This window comes from Oryctolagus cuniculus, chromosome 19, assembly GCF_964237555.1.
Source record: "Oryctolagus cuniculus chromosome 19, mOryCun1.1, whole genome shotgun sequence".
In the NCBI taxonomy this organism is placed as follows: Eukaryota; Metazoa; Chordata; class Mammalia; order Lagomorpha; family Leporidae; genus Oryctolagus; species Oryctolagus cuniculus.
This window is the reverse complement of record NC_091450.1, coordinates 42177692-42197117: the sequence shown is the minus strand read 5'-3', so window position 1 is coordinate 42197117 and position 19426 is coordinate 42177692. Positions and strand designations below refer to the sequence as shown.

At 41.8% G+C, this 19426-nt stretch overlaps 1 protein-coding gene and 1 long non-coding RNA gene across 8 annotated transcripts in view; one reads left to right on the top strand and one right to left on the bottom strand.

The window, feature by feature from the left end:
- The first annotated feature begins 2811 nt into the window (after nucleotides 1-2811).
- The window catches only part of TRIM4 (tripartite motif containing 4), a 219293-nt gene continuing 202678 nt past the window's right edge, over nucleotides 2812-19426 (top strand). For 4 of the 7 annotated variants that reach the window (XR_011384547.1, XM_070064402.1, XM_051847936.2 and 1 more), the window contains exons 1-5: nucleotides 2812-3384; nucleotides 7638-7733; nucleotides 8392-8622; nucleotides 10346-10368; nucleotides 10638-10738. Coding sequence is in view for 6 of the 7 variants with exons in the window: in XM_070064402.1 (XP_069920503.1) it covers nucleotides 2992-3384; nucleotides 7638-7733; nucleotides 8392-8622; nucleotides 10346-10368; nucleotides 10638-10738 (844 nt within the window). In the remaining variant the exon portion in view is untranslated. Of the gene's footprint in view, nucleotides 3385-7637; nucleotides 7734-8391; nucleotides 8623-10345; nucleotides 10369-10637; nucleotides 10739-16143; nucleotides 18353-19426 lie in introns of those variants that run through there. The other 3 variants (XM_002721876.5, XM_051847935.2, XM_008248907.4) reach the window with 3 other exon arrangements.
- Nucleotides 8856-16378, bottom strand: LOC138846989 (uncharacterized). The gene is made up of 3 exons (XR_011384553.1): nucleotides 16201-16378; nucleotides 15212-15321; nucleotides 8856-9189 (listed from the first exon to the last, which is right to left on the bottom strand). It is a non-coding gene; the product is annotated as an uncharacterized lncRNA (long non-coding RNA).

The following is a 19426-nucleotide window of genomic DNA, read 5'->3' as shown; positions in this document are numbered from 1 at the left end:
TGGGCATTCCTGTTGCTGGAGACAACACTCCTTCCTGATTCAGTGACTCCACTTAGCTCTCTTCTGTTCCGAATTCTCTACTACTCCCAACTCCAAAGTCCATGGCCCTAGCCTAGCAGCATATATTACAACCAGAAACTTTGACGTTTCAAACATATAAAACACAGTGTCCCTTAAGAGCTACTTGAGATTTATTCAAACACACAGCCACATCTTTTGGAAAAGTTACTGTAAATTAAGGAGCTTGTGTCCTTAGACCTATGATTGCTCTGATTTTTGCTTACTTTTTATTCTCCACTTCATGCATTGCAGCTGTTTCATGGCCTGTAGCATAGCTGCAACTCATGTGAGAACAAGTCTCCGTTTTTAAACTCAGCCTTCAAACCAGACAGCAAAGCAGTAGGGTTTCCCTGCTGACTCAGGAGTAATAGCAAAAGAGTTCTACATCACAGTGCGATTCAGTAGATAATTTAAACCTGAACATCAGGTGTCTTTGAGTCTCTCAGTCATTCTGTTGGAGAGTGTTTAACCTACCACTTTTTTTTTTTTCTCACAAAGATAAGTTACCTGGTTTTGTTTTCTTTTTCAGAATCCAAGATATCCCAAAGCAAGTTAGGAAGGTTCATTTCTTTTTTTATTTGAAAGAGTTACAAAGAGAAGGAGAGGGAGGGGGAAGGGGGAGGGAGAGGAGGTGAGAGAGGGAGGAGGAATGGTGGGAGGTGGAGGAGGAGGGTGGGAGGTGGAGGAGGTGGGGGAAGGAAAGGGAGAAGGAGGAGGAGAGGGAGAGGGAGGGAGAGAGGGAGGAGGAAGGGGAGGGGGAGGGAGAGGGGAGGGGAAGGAGAGGGACAAACACTACATCTGGATCTCTCACATGGGCAGCAGGGACCCAAGTACTTGAGCCATCTTCTGCTGCCTTCCCAGGTGCATTAGCAGAAGCAGAGCAGCCAGGACATGGACTGGCACTGTGATAAGAGATGCTGGCATCACAAGTGGGGCTCAACTCACTATGCTACAATGCTGGCTCCCCTGTGTACCAGCTTTTTATGGATATGTTTACAATCCTTTTGGGAAATGTCTAGAAGGCTTATGGTAACTCTGTGCTTAGCTTTGGGAGAAACTGCCAAATTGATTTCCAAGGCAACTTTTATATTCTCACCAGCAATATGTAAGGGTTCCAATTTAGCTACATCCTCACCAACATTTGTTGTTCCATTAAAAAAAAAATTAGGGGCTAGCGCTGTGGCATAGTGGGTAAAACTGCTGCCTGCAGTGCTGGCATCCCATATAGGCCCCAATTTGGGTCCTGGCTGCTCCACTTCTGATCCAGCTCTCTGCTATGGCCTGGGAAAGCAGTGGAAGATGGCACAAGTCCTTGGGCTCCTGCACTTGTGTGGGAGATGTGGAAGAAGCTCCTGGCTCCTGGCTTCGGATTGGCACAGCTCTGGCTATTGTGGGGAGTAAACCAACAGACGGAAGACCTGTCTCTCTAACTCTGCCTTTCAAGTAAAAATAAAATAAAATATTAAAAAAATTCTAGCAGTCCTAGTTGGTGTGAGGTGATATCTTATTATGTTTTTGATTTGCATTTCCCTAATGACTAATGAAGTTGAGCAGCTTACCGTGTTTATTGGCCACTTGTATATCTTCTTTGGAAAAATATCTATGCAAATTCTGCATCGATTTTAAAGTTGGCTTACTTGTATTTTTGTTGTTGCATTGCAAGAGCTCTTTACATATTCTGAATTTTAGATATTTATCATATATATGATTTGTAAATGTTTTCTCCCATTCTGTGGGCTTTCAACTTTCTGAGAGTATTCTTTGATGCACAAAAGATTTTCATTTTGATGAAGCCTACTTTACCCATTTTTCTTTTGAAACTTGTTATTGTGGTATCACATTTAAAGTCATTGCCTAATCCCCATGCTGTGAGAATTTATACTCATGTTTCTATCTATGAATTATATAGTTTTAGTTTTAACATTTATGTCTCTAATTGGTTTTGAGTTCATTTTTTTGTGGTGTGAAGTAAGGGTAAACTTCATTCTTCACCATGTAAATATATTGTTACCGCAGCACTATTTCTTGAAAGGTTATTTTTTTCCCTCCTTGAATGTTCTTGCCACCCTGGTTGAAAATCAGTTGAAGAAATATGGAGTTATTTTTAAAGTGTCAATTCAATTCCATTGATTTATGTTTTTCCTTACATGAGCTGAACCACCTGCAATACTAGTGGGAAGTCTCTAATCTGGGGAAGACCACTGAAACCCACATTGGCTTTTCTTAAGCATTAGAACCTCTATCTGCACTGGGTGGGCGCGCCCCATGCTTTCTCTACCAGATGGCTGTCTCCTATGCTGGGAAAGAAGGCAGTCAGGGGTGCAGGTGATCAGCTCCCAGCAGCTTGTGGGGCTAGACACTCCCATTCCTGCTCGCAGTCCTCAAACCCCAGCAGAGCTGGGCCTCGGTGGGAGCAACAGGAAATCCTTCCGTTCTAGAAACTCAACTAGATTGTCAAGACCGGGTTCCTCTTCCTGGAGAGTGAGGCTGAACCAAACAGGAGAGGCACAGGTGGCGGCTCGCAGACCCCTGCGGCCTTCTAGGCTCTGACAGCTCGGTCAGAACGCCCCTTTGGGCTGGCGGGCCTCCAGAATTCCAGGATTTAAACGGGCCCGAGCCGAGGACGGACGCAGAATTCACCCTCCAAAGTGACGTACCTAGGTTTCCCGCGGGAAATGCCTGCAGCTGTGCGGAGGACCCGCCCACAGTCCCGTCATGCTTCGCGCGCAGGCCCGCGACGTCTCGTGCGTCCTCCGGGCGCCGGAACCCGGAAGCCGCTGAGGCGACCGGGCTGGGCGGCGGCTTAGTTCGCCTCTCGCTGGGTCACGGGCCCCTGAGGCGAGACTTAAACGTTTTCCGCTCGCGGTTGCGAGCGCGAGTGGCTCCTCCCGCCGTAACCGGCCGAGAGACGGCTCAGGGCAGAGCAGCGACATGGAAGCCGAGGACTTCCAAGACGAGCTGACCTGCTCCATCTGCCTGGATTATTTTGAGGACCCAGTGTCCATCGAGTGCGGGCACAACTTCTGCCGCCGCTGCCTGAGCCGCAGCTGGACGCCGAGTGGCGGCTGCTTCCTCTGTCCCGAGTGCCGGCAGCCGTCAGCGCCCGGCGCGATGCGGCCAAACTGGGCCCTGGCCAGGATGACGGAAAAGAGGCGGCGCCGGCACCAGGGCCCAGCGCCTCAGAACCTGTGCAGCCGCCACCGGGAACCGCTGCGGCTCTTCTGCGAGGTCGACCAGCGGCCTGTGTGCTTGGTCTGCAGGGAGTCCCGGGAGCACCGGGCCCACGCCATGGCTCCCATCGACGAGGCCTTTCAGAACTACCGGGTGAGCCGGCTGTCGCAGTGACCGTTACGGGGCCGCCAGTATTGCCCACGAACGTTCACTTAAACAAACAAACAAACAAAAAAACCCCTCATGGAGTAGCTGTAATTCCCATTTCAGAATGAAAAGCCCCAAAACCCCAAAATGATACATGAGTCTCAGAGATGCGGTTAAAACTAGCATTGGGGGAGGGGCAGTGCAAGCTTCAGCCGTCATTGTATAGGTTTTTCAAGGCATGCCCCTGGGGACCCCTCCTTAAGCTGAAAACCTGCCAAGAGCCTGCGTACCAGTGCTGTCCGGTAGAAACAAGGTGAACCGCCTGTGTATCTTAGAACGCCTAGTAGTGCTAAGCCACAGGTGACGTTAACTTTACGTTATTTAACCCAATTATCCAAAATACTGTTAATTAACGTTTAGGTGAAACTTATCAGGTATTTTACACTTTTTTTCTACAGGTCTTTGAAATCCTTGTGCATTTTACACTTAAAGCATATATCAACTCTGCATTTCACGTGCTTGAATGGTTAATGGATGCTTTACTTGACAGGTCTATACCAATAGATGACATAGAAAACTCACTTAGGAAAAGCCTGACTTGGAGTGATAAGGCTGGTTTTTGTTACTAGTTTCCTTCATCGATTGGGGAAATTACTTAATATTTGGGAATTATCTATCCTTTCTATTTCTCCAGTTAAGAGACAAGTGGAATGTCAGTTGACCTTACTTTGCTCCAGCCACACTTTCTTGCTTTCATTTCAAGTCTGTTCTCTTTCTCTCCCCCTATCCTCAATTCTTCAGATCCTTTTAGCTTCTAGACTGAAGACCTTCCCTGATCATCCTTTCCAGAGTAGCCCTACCCCCTTCCATTACCACCAGTGTAACTCTAATGGTCTCCAACAGAATTGATACTCAGTAAGTACATGAACATACAGATTTAGTGATACAGTGAAAATGTTTTTGTAAAATGTTGTACAGTCTTATCAGCTGACTACAAACAAGAAACATGCAAAGCTGATCTTCGTTTAGTAACCTCTTTGATGCTTAGTATGTGCCAAGCATTGTTCCAGGATCTGGTGCTAAACGGATGAAAAAGACTTGAATTTTGTCTTGTAAGGGATGTAAGCACATAGACCATTAACTTAGGTGTGTGTGAGAGTGAAGGCCTGAGGTCAGACTCATTCTGGGAAGTCCTCCCAGAAAAGTAAACTTTTATCAGTTCTTGAAGGGTGAGTATAATAAAGCAGAGGAGAGAGTATTTCAGCAGATTCAGAATGTGCTGCCATAGAGTAGCATGTGAAATGTGAGAGGGTACTCAGTACTTCAGAGATGTGGAGTAGGAGTTGAGGTTGAAGAAAGGCAAAGGCCATGTCATCAAAGGTCTGTTCACTATACCAAAATGGCAGAGCTTTCTCTTTCTGGCAGTAGGAAGTCAAAAGATTTTAAAGCAGGAATGTTATGATTGTTTGTTTTAGAAAGATTACTTTGGAACCCACATGCATGGATAGAAAAAAAAGACCAATTGGGCTATGTTTGTATCATTTTAAGCAAGAGGTAATAAATAATTAGTGCAGGGCACGAGTGATGAAGAAGAGGCAGTGGATTAATTATGAGCTGGAATGACTTGGTGACCAATTAATTGGTCTTGATAGGTGAGAGAGAGGAAGTTAGGATAGTAGTCCAGATTTCTGGTTTAGGTGTCAAATAGATATTAGGGGTTAATGGTGCCAAAGTATGTAGGAAAAAGAGTGGGCTTTAGGACAGAAGATCCCATGCTCATTTTGGAACATATTAAGTGTAAAGTCACTGATGGGAAGTCTAACAAAGAGGGACAGAAGGTGGTGGGGATAGGAAAAGGGCTCTATGAAGCTAGGGACAGAATATTCTAGAATTGTCATCCTGTCTCTGTCATGGTAGAAGTAAGCAGAGTCTCCCAGGGGGCCACATAGAGAGTAAGATGGGTATGAAGAGAAGGGCCATTTTCTGCTTTCCCAGGCATTAGCAAGGAGCTGGATTGGAACTCAAATTGGCACCCATATGATGCAGGTGTTGCATGTATCAGCTTAACCCACTGTGCCACAATGCTGGCCCGCCCCATATTTCTTAATTTGGTAACTAACTTGCAGTCCGTCTAATTATTCAACCCAGAATCCATGGGCTAAGTCTGGACTCCCTTCTTCTAAAGCTGTTTGATCATCAATTCCTGTTGGTTTTCCGCTGCATGTTTCTCCAGCCTTTTTCTGTCTGAGGTCATGTCTGACATTTGTTAATGTTGATTAAGTTTTATTTCTTACTAGCACAGATGATAAAAATGGCATATATTTCTTGTAGAAATTCAAACAAAAGTTAATAAAAAATTTTTAGATTTCCTTTCCTCAAGCTTACAAGTTATTTTCTAGAAAAAGCGAATGTTAATATTTAGGTATATACCCTTTCAGATTTTGCTTCTATTTACATATAAATAAATGTACATAAACACACATGCGTACAAGTGCACATATATTTTCTTTTTTTTTTTTTTTTTTTTTTATATTTTTGACAGGCAGAGTGGACAGAGAGAGACAGAGAGAGAAAGGTCTTCCTTTTGCCGTTGGTTCACCCTCCAATGGCCGCCGCTGCAGCCGGCGCACCGCGCTGATCCGATGGCAGGAGCCAGGATCCAGGTGCTTTTTCCTGGTCTCCCATGGGGTGCAGGGCCCAAGCACCTGGGCCATCCTCCACTGCACTCCCTGGCCATAGCAGAGAGCTGGCCTGGAAGAGGGGCAACCGGGACAGAATCCGGCACCCCGACCGGGACTAGAACCCGGTGTGCCGGCGCCGCAAGGTGGAGGATTAGCCTATTGAGCCACGGCGCCGGCTAACATATATTTTCAAAATAGAATTATACAAAGCCTATATTAATTTGGTTTTAACTTAATATAACATGTCAGCATATAGGGAGATACATGAAATTGATACAAAGTATTACTATACCATAAGTAATTTAATAATTTCCCATTAGTAGATTTTGAGTAATTTTTCAGTGAACAGTCTCTTCATATGATTATTTTTGCTAGTATTGGATAGATTATTAGAAGTGGGATTGGGGCCGGTGCTGTGGCATAGCAGATAAAGCTGCTGCCTGCAGTGCCGGCATCCCATATGGGCGCAGTTCGAGACCTGGCTGCTCCACTTTCAATCCAGCTCTCTGCTATGGCATGGGAAGGCACTGGAGGATGGCTCAAGTCCTTGGGCCCCTGCACCCACATGGGAGACCTGGAAGAAGCTCCTGGCTTCGAGTCGGCGCAGCTCCAGCTGTTGCGGCCAATTGGGGAGTAAACCTGTGTGTGGAAGACCATTCTCTCTCTCTCTGCCTCTCCTCTCTCTGTGTAATTCTGACTTTCAAATAAATAAATTTTTTTTAAAAAAGCTGGATTCTACACATCTTAAATTTGTTAAATCCTGCCAATTGCTCTTCGAAAAGGTGGCATCTTTTTAATCTTTATGCTGTCAGAGGTCTTCTCCCATTTCAATACTATATATTTTAATACAATTTAAGACCTTTTAAAATTTCTTTTTGAAAGAGTTGCAGAGAGAGGAGGAGAGATTGAGTGAGCAAGTGAGCTTCCATCAACTGGTTTACTCCCCAAATGGCTGCAGTGGCCAGGGCTGAGCCAGGCCAAAACCAGGAACCAGGAACTTCTTCCAGGTCTCCCATGGGTATGCAGGGATTCAAGCACTTGAGCCATCTTCTGTTTTCCCAGCATTAGCAGGGAGCTGAATGGGAAGTAGAGCAACTGGGTCTCTAACTGGCACCTATATGGGATGCTGGCATTGCAGGCAGAGGCTTAACCTACTAGGCCACAATGCTGGCCCATAGATTATTTTTTTTTGACAGAGTTATAGACAGACAGAAAGGTCTTCCTTCCATTGGTTCACCCCCAGATGGCTGCCACGGCCGGAGCTGCTCCAATCCAAAGCCAGGAGCCAGATGCTTCTTCCTCGACTCCTATGTGGGTGCAGGGGACCAAGCACTGCCCATAGCTATTTTTTAATTTTCTAACAAAAATTTTTAGTTTTTGCCACCTTGTTAGGCACTTTTTATGTAGTACTGTAATTTCAGACCAGAATAGTTTTTATGATAGTATGTGACTGTCTTCAATATTTTTTCGGTCTCATTCTCTATTTAGATTAAATGATTTTTATCTCCTAAGCAAGGAATATGCTTGGAGAGAGATGATTTTTTTTTTTTTTTAACCTTTGTGTGTTTCTGCTGGCAGGAGAAACTTCGTAGTTCTGAATGTAGTCTTACAGTCAAGATGAAGACAATTGTGCGGTTACAGGAAACAGAACTGAAGAATGCTACAAAGTGGAAGGTAATAGAAGGATTTGCACATTTCTTGTTTCTGAAGCTCTTTCAATCTGGGGTTGTTCAGAGGGTTTTGAAGGGAAGAACTTGCAGAGTAATCATCAGTTGTGCACTGCTTGCAGGTAAGGTGATAGAACAGCAAGTGTCTGTCCCTGCTGGCCTGTGACTTTGGGCAGTGTGAACTCTACACACTTCATCCCCATATCTCTAATTTAATGTGTTCCCTGGGTTGGAGTTCGTTTGGGTGTTTGGTATTATGGAAAGAAACACAGGAATGAACTTTGCTTTTAGGGAAGCCAATGTGGTTGGACGGTATCATGTGCTGCATGGTCCTAAAGATTTAACAGAACCAAACAGCAGATTTTCTGAGGGCTAAACTAAATAATATATGTGAAAGTACATTTTAATTAGAAAAAGTATATCAGCAAGTCATCACTCTTACTGGTAGAGATTCAGATGTCACAAAGAATAAGTGAATACTATGATAACTACAGGGATATCAAGTGCAAATAAAAGTAATGGAAATTTGTAGGGGGTGAGCAGGAGATTTTCTGGAGCAGTTGATTAGGATTGAAAGGACTATGAGTTGTTGGGGGGTCATGTTCAAGAAATGAAGAGCAAGGGCCAGGCAAAACAAGCACTGAGCAAATCTCATGTGATCCTAGGAAAAGATAAAGAATCAGCAAATGAGAATCAGCACGGAATTTTCAAAGCTACACCACTTCCTGGCTGATGAAGAGCAACTGATTCTTCAGAGGCTGAGAGAAGAAGAAGAAGAAACACAGAAGAAAATGAATGAGAACATGTTAATGCTCAATCAAATGATCACTTCCATGAAGAAGCTCATCTTAGAAGTGGGAGAGAAAAGCCAGGCCTCCAGCCTGGAACTGCTCCAGGTGAGATGGATGTGGAAGGGGGAATCTCTATCTTTACATAGGTGTTAGTTAACATCACGAATGGAACACACTCTTGTCTGTAGAGCTGAATGTACTTCCTGGTGAATGGTTTAATAGACGACATGTCATATTTGTTAATTGTGTTCCTTCTATTATACAATTAAGAGTCAAACATTCACCATTCAGAGGAAATTAGTGTAAAATGTAGGTATGCCTGCTCAGGTAATGTGAGATTTATGAGATATTTATTTATGTGGTCTGGTAGTTTATATAGGATCTGAAGTACATCTAAGAAAAAGTCTTATTCATCTCATTTATACATTTATAATTCTTTTTTTTTAAAGATTTATTTATTTATTTGAAAATCAGAGATACACAGAGGAAAGGCAGAGAGAGAGAGAGAGAGAGGTCTTCCATCCGATGGTTCACTCCCCAGATGGCCACAATGGCTGGAGCTGCGCCGATCTGAAGCCAGGAGCCAGGAGCTTCTTCCAGGTCTCCCACATGGGTGCAGGGGCCCAAGGACTTGGGCCATCTTCTATTGCTATCCAAGGCTATAGCAGAGAGCTGGATTGGAAGTGGGGTAGCCAGGACTAGAATCGGCCCATATGGGATGCTGGCACTTCAGGCCAGGGTGTTAATCTGCTGCGCCACAGCCGGCCCCATACATTTATAATTCTTTATTAAAATAATAAAGCATTAAACCACAAACCACATAATTATATCAACAGTTAAGAGAAATTTATTTATTTTTAAAGATTTATTTATTTATTTATTTGAAAGTGAGTGAGAGAAGGAGAGGCAGAGAGGGGTCTTCAATCTACTGGGTCACTTCCCAGCTCACTGCAATGGCCAGATCTTTGCCAATCCAAAGCCAGGAGCCTCTTTCAGGTCTCCCATATGGGTGCAGAGGCCCAAGGACTTGGGCCATCTTCTACTGCTTTCCCAGGCTATAGCAGAGAGCTGGATTGGAAGTGGAGCAGCTGAGACTTGAACCGGCGTCCATATGGGATGCCGGCACTGCATGTGGCTGCTTTACCCGCTATGCCACAGTGTGGGCCCCAGAGAAATTTATATGTTTTTGCTGATTATTGATCATTACAATCACAGTTTGAGATAGCTTTGTTCTTGTCCTCAGATTTTTACTGACATATTCATTTAAGTATTTTCTAATATTCAGCAACTTTGGAAAGATAATTCTGACTCAGTACTTAAATTTGAGTCTTTAGCTCATTTGTTATCAAGACTCTTTCCTTTGAGTTTTTATTTTTTTTTTTTAATTAATTTATTTATTTGAAAGGCAGGGTTACAGAGAGAGGTATAGGCAGAGAGAGAGGTCTTCCATCCACTGGTTCACTCCCCAGATAGCTGCAATGGCTTGAGCTGGGTTGATCTGGAGTCACAAGCTTCTTCTGGGTCTCCCATGCAGATGCAGGGGCCCAAGCATTCATGCCATCTTTACTGCTTTCCCAGACCATAGCAGAAAGCTGGATAGGAAGTGGAGCAGCTGGGACTCGAACTGGTACCCATACGGGATGCCAGCATTTTAGCAGCTTTACCCCCTACACCATAGTGCTGGACCCTGAGTTTATCTATATATCCTCTGAAGGTAAAATGTCCTTATGTCTTTAAGTTTTTAGATAAGGTCCTACATTTGTGACTATTCCTACTTTTTCTTTTGGCAGAAATAATTCATATTGGGTCTTCTTTCTTTTCTTTACAGAATCCAAAAGATGTGCTGATCAGGTATATGCTCTTACTCTTTTATGGGGGCCTGAATGGAATGCTAAAGGTATTGGATGAACAGAGCAGAAACAAGGTCTGGGGTCCATAGGTCAATCTGGGTATTCCCTGAAGGGTCTGTGGAGGAGGAATTGTGTTGTTCACTTTTGCAAGGAGTAGTAGGAGCGAAAATGATCTCAGCTTTGGGTTTGGAAACTTCTGATGGGAAGTGGGGATTTTGGCTGCTCTAGTTGTCTCGTAAGAGACAAGATAGCTTTCTGTACTTTTCTTAGGTGTGAAAACCAAGGAGATGTGAACTATTCCCCTGAAGTTCTAAATGTGAAGACTGTGTGCCAGATACCAATGATGAAGGAAATGCTCAAGAGATTCCAAGGTGAGCAGAATTTCTAGGACTTAGGGTTCTCTAGAAATCTTTCAAATAATAGAATAAACAGTGAGAGAAGTATGGAAAGGAAAGAGAAAGAATAAGAAGCTAAAAGGAGTGTTAGGAGAAATGTAGTGGTTACTTAGAAATAAATGGATATACTCTTCATTAAGCAATGTTTACTTAACACATACTGTATTACAGTTACAAAAAGAAAGAGACCTATTCTCACCTTTCTAAGAGTTAATAAGCCAATAGAAGAGACATATCATTTAATGTAATGTTGTAGGAGCCACTGTTTATCAATGGTAGAACAAAATTACAGAACAGAGGGAGGGGTCTGTTGGGAGTACATTGGGCAAGTTTTCAAAGCAGAAGTGAGTGACAGTTGTGTTTCCAAATGGAAAATGGAGGTGTACTTTTCCAAGCAGAATCAGCAGCATGAGCTAAGATATGGAAGAAGGGTATCCAATGTGACAAAATGATAGGGTGCATTGTTGGGAAAGGCAGCAGCTGAGGTTGAGAAGAAGAGGGTAGGATGGAGAGAAAATAACTTCATTGGATCTCCACATGTCATACAAGTCATGCAGTTAATTATCAGTCTCTGATTAAGGAACATATAGTGGATATTCACATCCAACCATATTGGAGTAACAAGGACTGAATTTACTCAACTGTATGAAGCAACTTAAAAAAGTCAAAAGACATGAAACAACAGTTTTCATAATACTGGATGTTAGGCAGTGAAGGACAGTAATCCCTAAAAAGTGTGAAACAAATGAGGTGAGTTGCTTGAGAGAAAATTGAAGTAGAGTCATGTGGACTGGTTGGGTTGAATAATGGAGGTGAGAGTCCAAGGAGAACTGCACAGTGAGAGTTTGCAAAGTTCTGGCAGACTGCAGAAAGGAGAGCTGCATTGAGAGAGGATCCATAGAGGGATTCTCTGAATATTCATTAGAGTATTGATCAGCACATGCCTGTAAAAAACTACCTAAAAGTGAAGAAGTGCTGGTGTTCACCAGTTCCTCAGCCAGATTGGAAAACTCTGAATTCATGAGACACTGAGCAGAGTAATCAGGAAAATGTTGCCTCATTAATAGAGAATATCTAGTCCTAGAGTAAGTACTATTTCATACCAGCCATATGAATCATGAAAGTAGGACCTAAAAAGAAGTTTCCAAGTAACTGCATCCCAGCACAAAGCTCAAGAAAATTGTGAACTCAACCTTGTGAATTCATAATGTCTGATATTTGGTTAGGCATTATCAGGTAAGTAAAATAGTAGGAAAGCAATGAGAGTATTCAATTGAAATTTACTCAAATGTATGCATAGGAGGACATTAAAACATTTATTTTAATGGTTCTGTAATGAATATATAAAGACATGGAAGATATAAAAAAGATTCAGGTTAAGTTTATAGAGATTAAAAACTATAGTGACTGAGGTGAAGAATACACTGGATGAGATTAATAGTTGGTTAGACATTGTAAAAGAAAAGATTAGTGAAATTAGAGCAATGGAAACTGCAGAATGAACAGAAAAAGAATGTAAAGAAAATAAGAGCATCAGTGACCCGTGGAACAACTTCATGCAGCCTTATCTATGGTGACTAGATTCCCTGAAGGAGAGGAGTGGAAAAGGGGCTGGGACAACAGAAATATCTGGAAAAGTATTTCACATTTGATGAAAACTCTTGAGTCTACAGGGCCAAGAAACTCAACAAACCTTAAGCACAGAAATATGAGGAAAAATACACCAAAGCGCATCATAAACATTATTTGCTGAAAATCAGCAATAGAAAGAAAATCTTAAATGCAGCCACAGCAAAAATACATGTTATTCACAGTGAAAAAGATGACTTTCCATTTATGTTTGGAAAGAATGCAAGTGAACAAAATACCAGGGTGTCCAAATGTTTTATTTAAAATTCCGGCATTTCTGTGAGGATATTTTTGGACAAAGTTAACATTTAAATCAGTAGACTTGAGTACAACAGATTGCCCTCCATAAATGTAGATGGGTTTTATCCAATCAAATGAAGGTCTGACTAGAATAGACAAAAGCAAAAGGGCTTTCTCCATAGACTACTTTGGACTTGATTCACATTTGCTCTTCTTGCATAATGGCCTTCAAATGAGAACGCTGACTCTGGGTCTCAAGTATACTGTTCCACATAGTAGATTTGGTCCAGTTACCATAATCACATGAATCAGTTCCTTATAATAAATCACACACATGTATACACACATGCGTATACATACAAGTACATATATATCCTATTGATTTTGTTTGTTTTGGAGAATCTTGACTAATACAGTAACTGACCAAACAGCAGAGTCTTATGAAGTTTGTAACATATTTATCAGTAAAATGCATGATAACAACAGCTTGAAGATTTGAAGGGGAGAAATGGGAGTATATTATATTTTTACATATAAAGTGTTACAGTATTATTGAAGGTAGGCTGATAAATTAAAAGTGTGTCTAGTAAACTTTAAAACAACCATTAAAAGTTATAGCCAATAAAGTGGAATCATAAAAAATACATAGTTAATCAAAAAGAACATAGAAAAAGAGGGAAAAACAGAAAACAAATAGCAAGATAATAGAAACCTAATGTATTAATAATATTTATTTTTTAAAGATTTATTTATCTGAAATGCGTAGTTGCAGAGGCAAAGGCAGAGAGAGAGAGAAGACTTCCACCTACTGGTTTACTCTCCAGTTGGCCGCAATGGCTGGAGCTAGGCCAATCCAGAGCCAGGAGCTTCTTCTGGGTCTCCCATGCAAGTGCAGGGGCCCAAGGACTTGAGCCATCTTCCACTGCTTTCCCAGGCCATTGCAGACAGCTGGATTGGAAGTGGTCCTGGGACCAGAACCAGCACCCATGTGGCATGTTGGCACTACAGGCCGTGGCCCCCAAAGATTTATTTTTTTGAAAGAGTTATAGAGAGGGAGAGAGAAAGACCTTCTACCTGCTGGTTCATTCCCCAGAGGGCCACAACAGCCAGGGTTGGGCCAGGGTGAAGCCAAACTTGGAGCCTGGAACTCCATCATGGTCTTCCACATGGGTGGCAGGGTCCCAAACATTTGTGCCATCATCTGCTGCTTTCCTGGGAGTATTAGGAAGTTGGATTGGAAGTGGAGTATCTGGGATTCAGACTGGCGCTCCTATGTGGGATGCCAGCATCAAATGTGGTGGCTTAACTTGCTGTACCACAATGCTGGCCCCAATAACCACATAAAATATAAATGATCTGATTAACCTAATCAAAAGGCAGAGGTTGGCTAGATTGGGTAAAAATAAAAGTAAGATCCAACTATATGCTGCAAGAAACAAGTTAACTCTAAAGATCCATTTATTTTTAAAAGAATGGGCAGATAGGTCCTTTTTTTTTTTTTTTTTTTTTTTTTTTTTTTTTTTGACAGGCAGAGTGGACAGTGAGAGAGAGAGACAGAGAGAAAGGTCTTCCTTTTGCCGTTGGTTCACCCTCCAATGGCTGTGGCGGCCTGTCAAAAAATAAAAAATAAAAATAAAAAAAGAAAAAAAGAATACTAGTCAAAAGAAATCTGGTGGGGCCGGTGCTGTGGCACAGCGGGTTAACACCCTGGTCTGAAGTGCCAGCATCCCATAAGGGTGCCAGTTCTAGTCCTGGCTGCTCCACTTCTGATCCAGCTCTCTGCTATGGCCTGGGAAAGCAGGAGAAGATGGCCCAAGTCCTTGGGCCCCTGTACTCATGTGGGAGACTCAGAGAAAGCTCCTGGCTCCTGTCTTCGGATCAGCACAGCTCTGCCCGTTGCAGCCATTTGGGGAGTGAATCAGTGGATGGAAGACCTCTCTCTTTGTCTCGCCCTCTCTGTAACTCGGTCTTTCGAATAAATAAAAATCTTTAAAAAAAAATCTGGTGCAGCTAAGTTATTAACAGTAGGTTTTAGAGCAAAGAATAAAACCAGAGGTAAAGGAGGTTATCTCCCAATGATGAAGTGATCAATTTATCAAGAGTACATAATGCCTTTAGACATTTGTGTACCTAACAATGGTTTCAAAATACATTAGTTAAAAATTGATAGAAATGCAAGATGTAGGTAACTACAGTTATAGTTGGAGTTTTTCAATAATTTTTAAGAACAAATTAGAAAGGAGATATTAGACTTGAATAATGTCATTCAGCTTGACCTCATTTATAGAACCTTCCAACAAGAGCAGAATGCACATTATTTTTAAGTGTATGTGGAACGTTTTCTAAGATCAAGGTGGGCCATGGAACAAGTCTCAATAACTTAAAAAAGATTCAAGTCATACAAAGTATATTCTCTGACTAAAATGGAATTTTTAGAAATCAGTAGTGAAAAATATTCTAGGAAAATCCCCAAAAGTTAGGAAACTAAATAACACACTTCACAATAAACCATGAATTAAAGAAGTCAAAAGAGAAATTAGAAAGCACTTTGAACTGGATGAAAAGGAAAACACAGCTTACCAGAATCTGTGGGATACAGCTAAAACAGTGCTTAATAGAAACTGGTAGCACTACAACGTATTTCAGAAGACAGTTCTCAAGTTAATGACTTTAGCTTCCACTTTAATATACTGGAAAAAGAACAAATAAGGCCAAATTGAACAGAAGAGAGTGGGAATAGAAGTTAGCAGAAATTGTTACAGTAGAACGGAGGAAAACAACAGGAAAAAATTGATGAAAAACTGGTGCTTTGAGACTGTTAATAAAATTGCTAAACCTTTCACCCAAATGAACAGAAAAAAGGACATACATTACTAACATCAGAAATGAGAGAGGTGACATCATTAAAGTCTTCAGATATTGAAAAGAGAATATGTGCAACTTTACACAGATAAATTCAACAACAGATGAAATGGACAAAGTCCAGTGTTAATATTTTATAAAATATTTTTGTTAAAAAACTTTTATCAATGCTTACAAAAAATACAAATTACCAAAACTGGCTCATGAAAAAATAGATAACTGAAACAGTTTTATATCTCTTAAAGAAATTGGTATTACAGTTAAAAACTTCCCTAAGTGGTTTCACTGGTGAATTCCCCCAAATATTTGAGAAAGAAATATCAGTTCTATATAAACTCTTAAAAAACTTGAAGAAGAGTGAATATTTCCCAATTCTTTTCATAAGGCCAACTTTACCATGATCCTAGTATCAAAGATATACCAAAGAATTAACAATGAGTTTCTTATTAATGTAGATCCAGAAATTTTAGAAAAAATTTTTAGCAAATTGAATTTTTCAACGTATTAAGGGATAATAATGTAATAATCATACCCAAGTAGACTTATCCCAGAAAAGCAGAACTGATCTAATTTAATATATTAATATCTCCAAATGTTATGTGGATTGTGAAGATTTGAAGCCATGAAGTAATGAGCTTCCCATTTTCTAGGTCGTAGTCTTTTATAGCAGAGAGGACATGAGGATTTCACATAGCTAAAAGTCTTACCATGGTCTGCTAGGCCCAGCTGAGAAGCAGTTGGGAGACTGTGAAGAGTGTCATCTCTAAGTACTCGTCAAGAGGAGAAAGATGAAATTGAAGCTGTAAAAGGTGGGCATTTTTGGAGGAGTGCTGGTGATCAGCTGTAGCATTATTTATCTCGGCTTCCATTTTCTCTGCAGTGGCTGTAAGCCTAGCTGAAGACACAGCTCATCCCAAACTTATCATCTCCCAGGAAGGGAGATATGTGAAAAATGGAGCACCAGCCAGTTATCGGCCAGTATTTTCTACAGCATGGAGCTACTTTACTGGATGGAGGACTCCTCAGAACAACACACAATTTGCGGAGAGATTTCAACACTTGCCTTGTGTTCTGGGAAAAAACGTTTTCACTTCAGGGAAACATTACTGGGAAGTGGAGAGTAAAGATAGCCTAGAGATAGCCGTGGGAGTGTGTCGGGAAGATGTCATGGGGATTACTGATAATTCAGAATTATCCCCCCATATGGGAATCTGGGTCATTTACTGGAATTCAGATGGCTATCGGCCTCTAACAAGCCTTCCTATCATTCCTGTCAAACAAGAATCATCTCTTCACCGGGTGGGAGTTTACCTAGATCATGGGGCTGGGAATGTTTCATTCTATAGTGCTGTGGATGGGGTGCACCTACACACTTTTTCTTTTCCTTTCGTTTCTCGCCTCCGGCCATTTTTTTGGTTGAGTCCATTAGCATCTTTAGTCATCCCAGTGACTGATGGGAAATAAGGCTGTCCTTTCCCTGCCAAAAAAGTCCCTCTTTATACCCCAGCATAGGGACACATATCCTTTAGCCCTCTCTTACTTCATATGTTTTCATATATCCTGGGTAGTCCATCAATAACATCCTTTCAGATTCTGACTTCATGTTCTGTTGGCCTTGTGCATACACCTGTGTGGCATATCTGATCAGTTGCCTTTCCAGTTTCCATTCCCCTAGTTCTTACCTTCTCTTCTGAGTCTAATTGAATTTTTTTTTGTATTTATCCTCCATGTGCTTCAGAGGAGACAATTCCATGTAAAGTAGTTGTAGCCAATGAGATGGAATGGGAAATTTTCCAAGGTGCTCCTGGGGAGTGTTTTTGTAGCTTTTAAAAAAGGTGTTTGGGGAAACAACAGTCCTGCTTCAACATTAGCAGCTGTATTGGAACTTAGGAGATCACAGGGCAGGCAGAAGAAATGTGGTCTTTGTGTTATTAGATTATTGAAATTTTCCTAATCCCACAATTCTTGTTAAATGAAATAATTATGCCTTTCTTATATAAGACAATTTTAGTTGCATTTGTTTTTTTGTAGCCCGAAGTACCATAACTTTTATTAAGGGCACATAGCATTATTAAGGGCACATAGCATGGCCATCCCATAGTCTTACCTCACTTTTTTGAAATTTGGAAAATTTGTGGAATCACCTTCTATCCAGTCATGCAATGCCTCTTTGCAGTCAGTACTGGTATCCCAACTTTTTGTATTAGGAAGTTAAGGGAATTTTCCTTTATTGTACCCATACTGCTTTTCCTGTTTTCCCAACCATGTCTCTGCCCTCAAATATTCACTATGCTGTGCATCTGTTCAAATTCACAGATTGAATATACAGTTATTAATGTCATAATCAAATGTTGAGAAACACGTATTATATTTACATTGTACTAGCATCTTTATAAAATAGGAAACTAAACTTCCATTTGCACAAATGAGAAAACAAACCTTTAGAGTCTTAGCTCATTGCTCAGCAGGCCAATGAGTGTTGGGATCAAAACCAAGGTTTGTCTGAGGTGAAAACTCACACTCTTTTTTCTACTCTGTAAGCATTTGTTGACTGCTGATTGTGGGCCACCATCATTTTTGTTTTGGGTTTCAATTTTGTTATGTGGTTTTATCCTGTATGTATTTTCTTCACTTTACCTTTATGCTTTAGATTGTACATAGTGATGATTGTAACATTTACTGGGTAGTTATTTTTAAAAATAATGTGTATTTCTCTTGGATTACCAAAGTTATAAGTATTTACTGTAGAAAATTTGAAACACAAAAAAGTGTAAAAAATAAAGTTCTCCATAATCGTACTACTACCAATATTTTAATGTATTTCCCTCCATACTTTCAATAAAAATTTTCTGGCAGTGATTGAATGAGGCTTCTCTAAAACTTTAAGCATTCTCCCAGGCTTCTCTTCCTCACCCTATGTCCCAGTCTGCCCCCCCCCCCCTTTTTCTTCTCCCCTTCCCTCCCCTTTCCCCTCCCCTTTCCCTCTCCCCTCCCCCCCTTCCCTCCCCTCCCCTCTCCTCCCCTTCCCTCCCCCCTCTCCTCCCCTTCCCTCCCCCCTCTCCTCCCCTTCCCTCCCCCCTCTCCTCCTCTCCCCTTCCCTCCCTCCTCTCCCCTTCCCTCCCCCCTCCCCTCCCCTTCCCTCTCCTCTTCCCTTCCCTTCCCTCTCCTCTCCCCTTCCCTTCCCTCTCCCCTTCTTTCTCTCTTTCTTTCTCTCCTTCTCTCTTTCTTTCTCTCCTTTCTTTCTTTCTTTCTTTCTCTCCTTCTTTCTGTTTCCCAGGCCATAGCAGAGAGCTGTATCAGAAGAGGAGCAGCCGGGACATGCACTGGCGCCCATATGGGATGCCTGCACTGCAGGCAGCGGCTTTACCCGCTATGCCACAGCACCAGCCCCATTTTTTCTTTCTGTTCAGCCTTCATTATTCCTTTTATTTAACAGTTTCTGTTGAATTCCCCTTAACTTTCCAGGATACGCGCTGTTATGGTTTAACTGTGTTCTCCCCAAAGACATTGAAGTCTTACCTGTGACCTTATTTTGAGGTCATTTGAGTGGACCCTATTCTGTGTGTCTTTATGAGAGAAATGTGTACACACATATATACACACATGCTTTGTAAAGATGCAGAGAGTCAATGGCTATGGGAGATCTAGGAAGAACCAAGTTAAACTGCCATAAAGCCCAGGAACTCCTGTGGCTACCAGAAGCTGGGTGAAGCCAGGAAGAAGCCTCTCCAGAAGCTTTAGAGAGAGGGTGGTCTGTCAACAACTTTATTTCTGACATCTAGCCTGTGAAACTTAGACAAGACATTTCTGTTTAAGCCACTCAGATTGTGGTGCTTTGTCATGGCAGCCCTAGCAGACACATACACTTGACTTCTTCCAGTGCCTGCCTTGCTAATTTTCCATCTGGGAAGCTCATCAGTACCTTTACTCCAC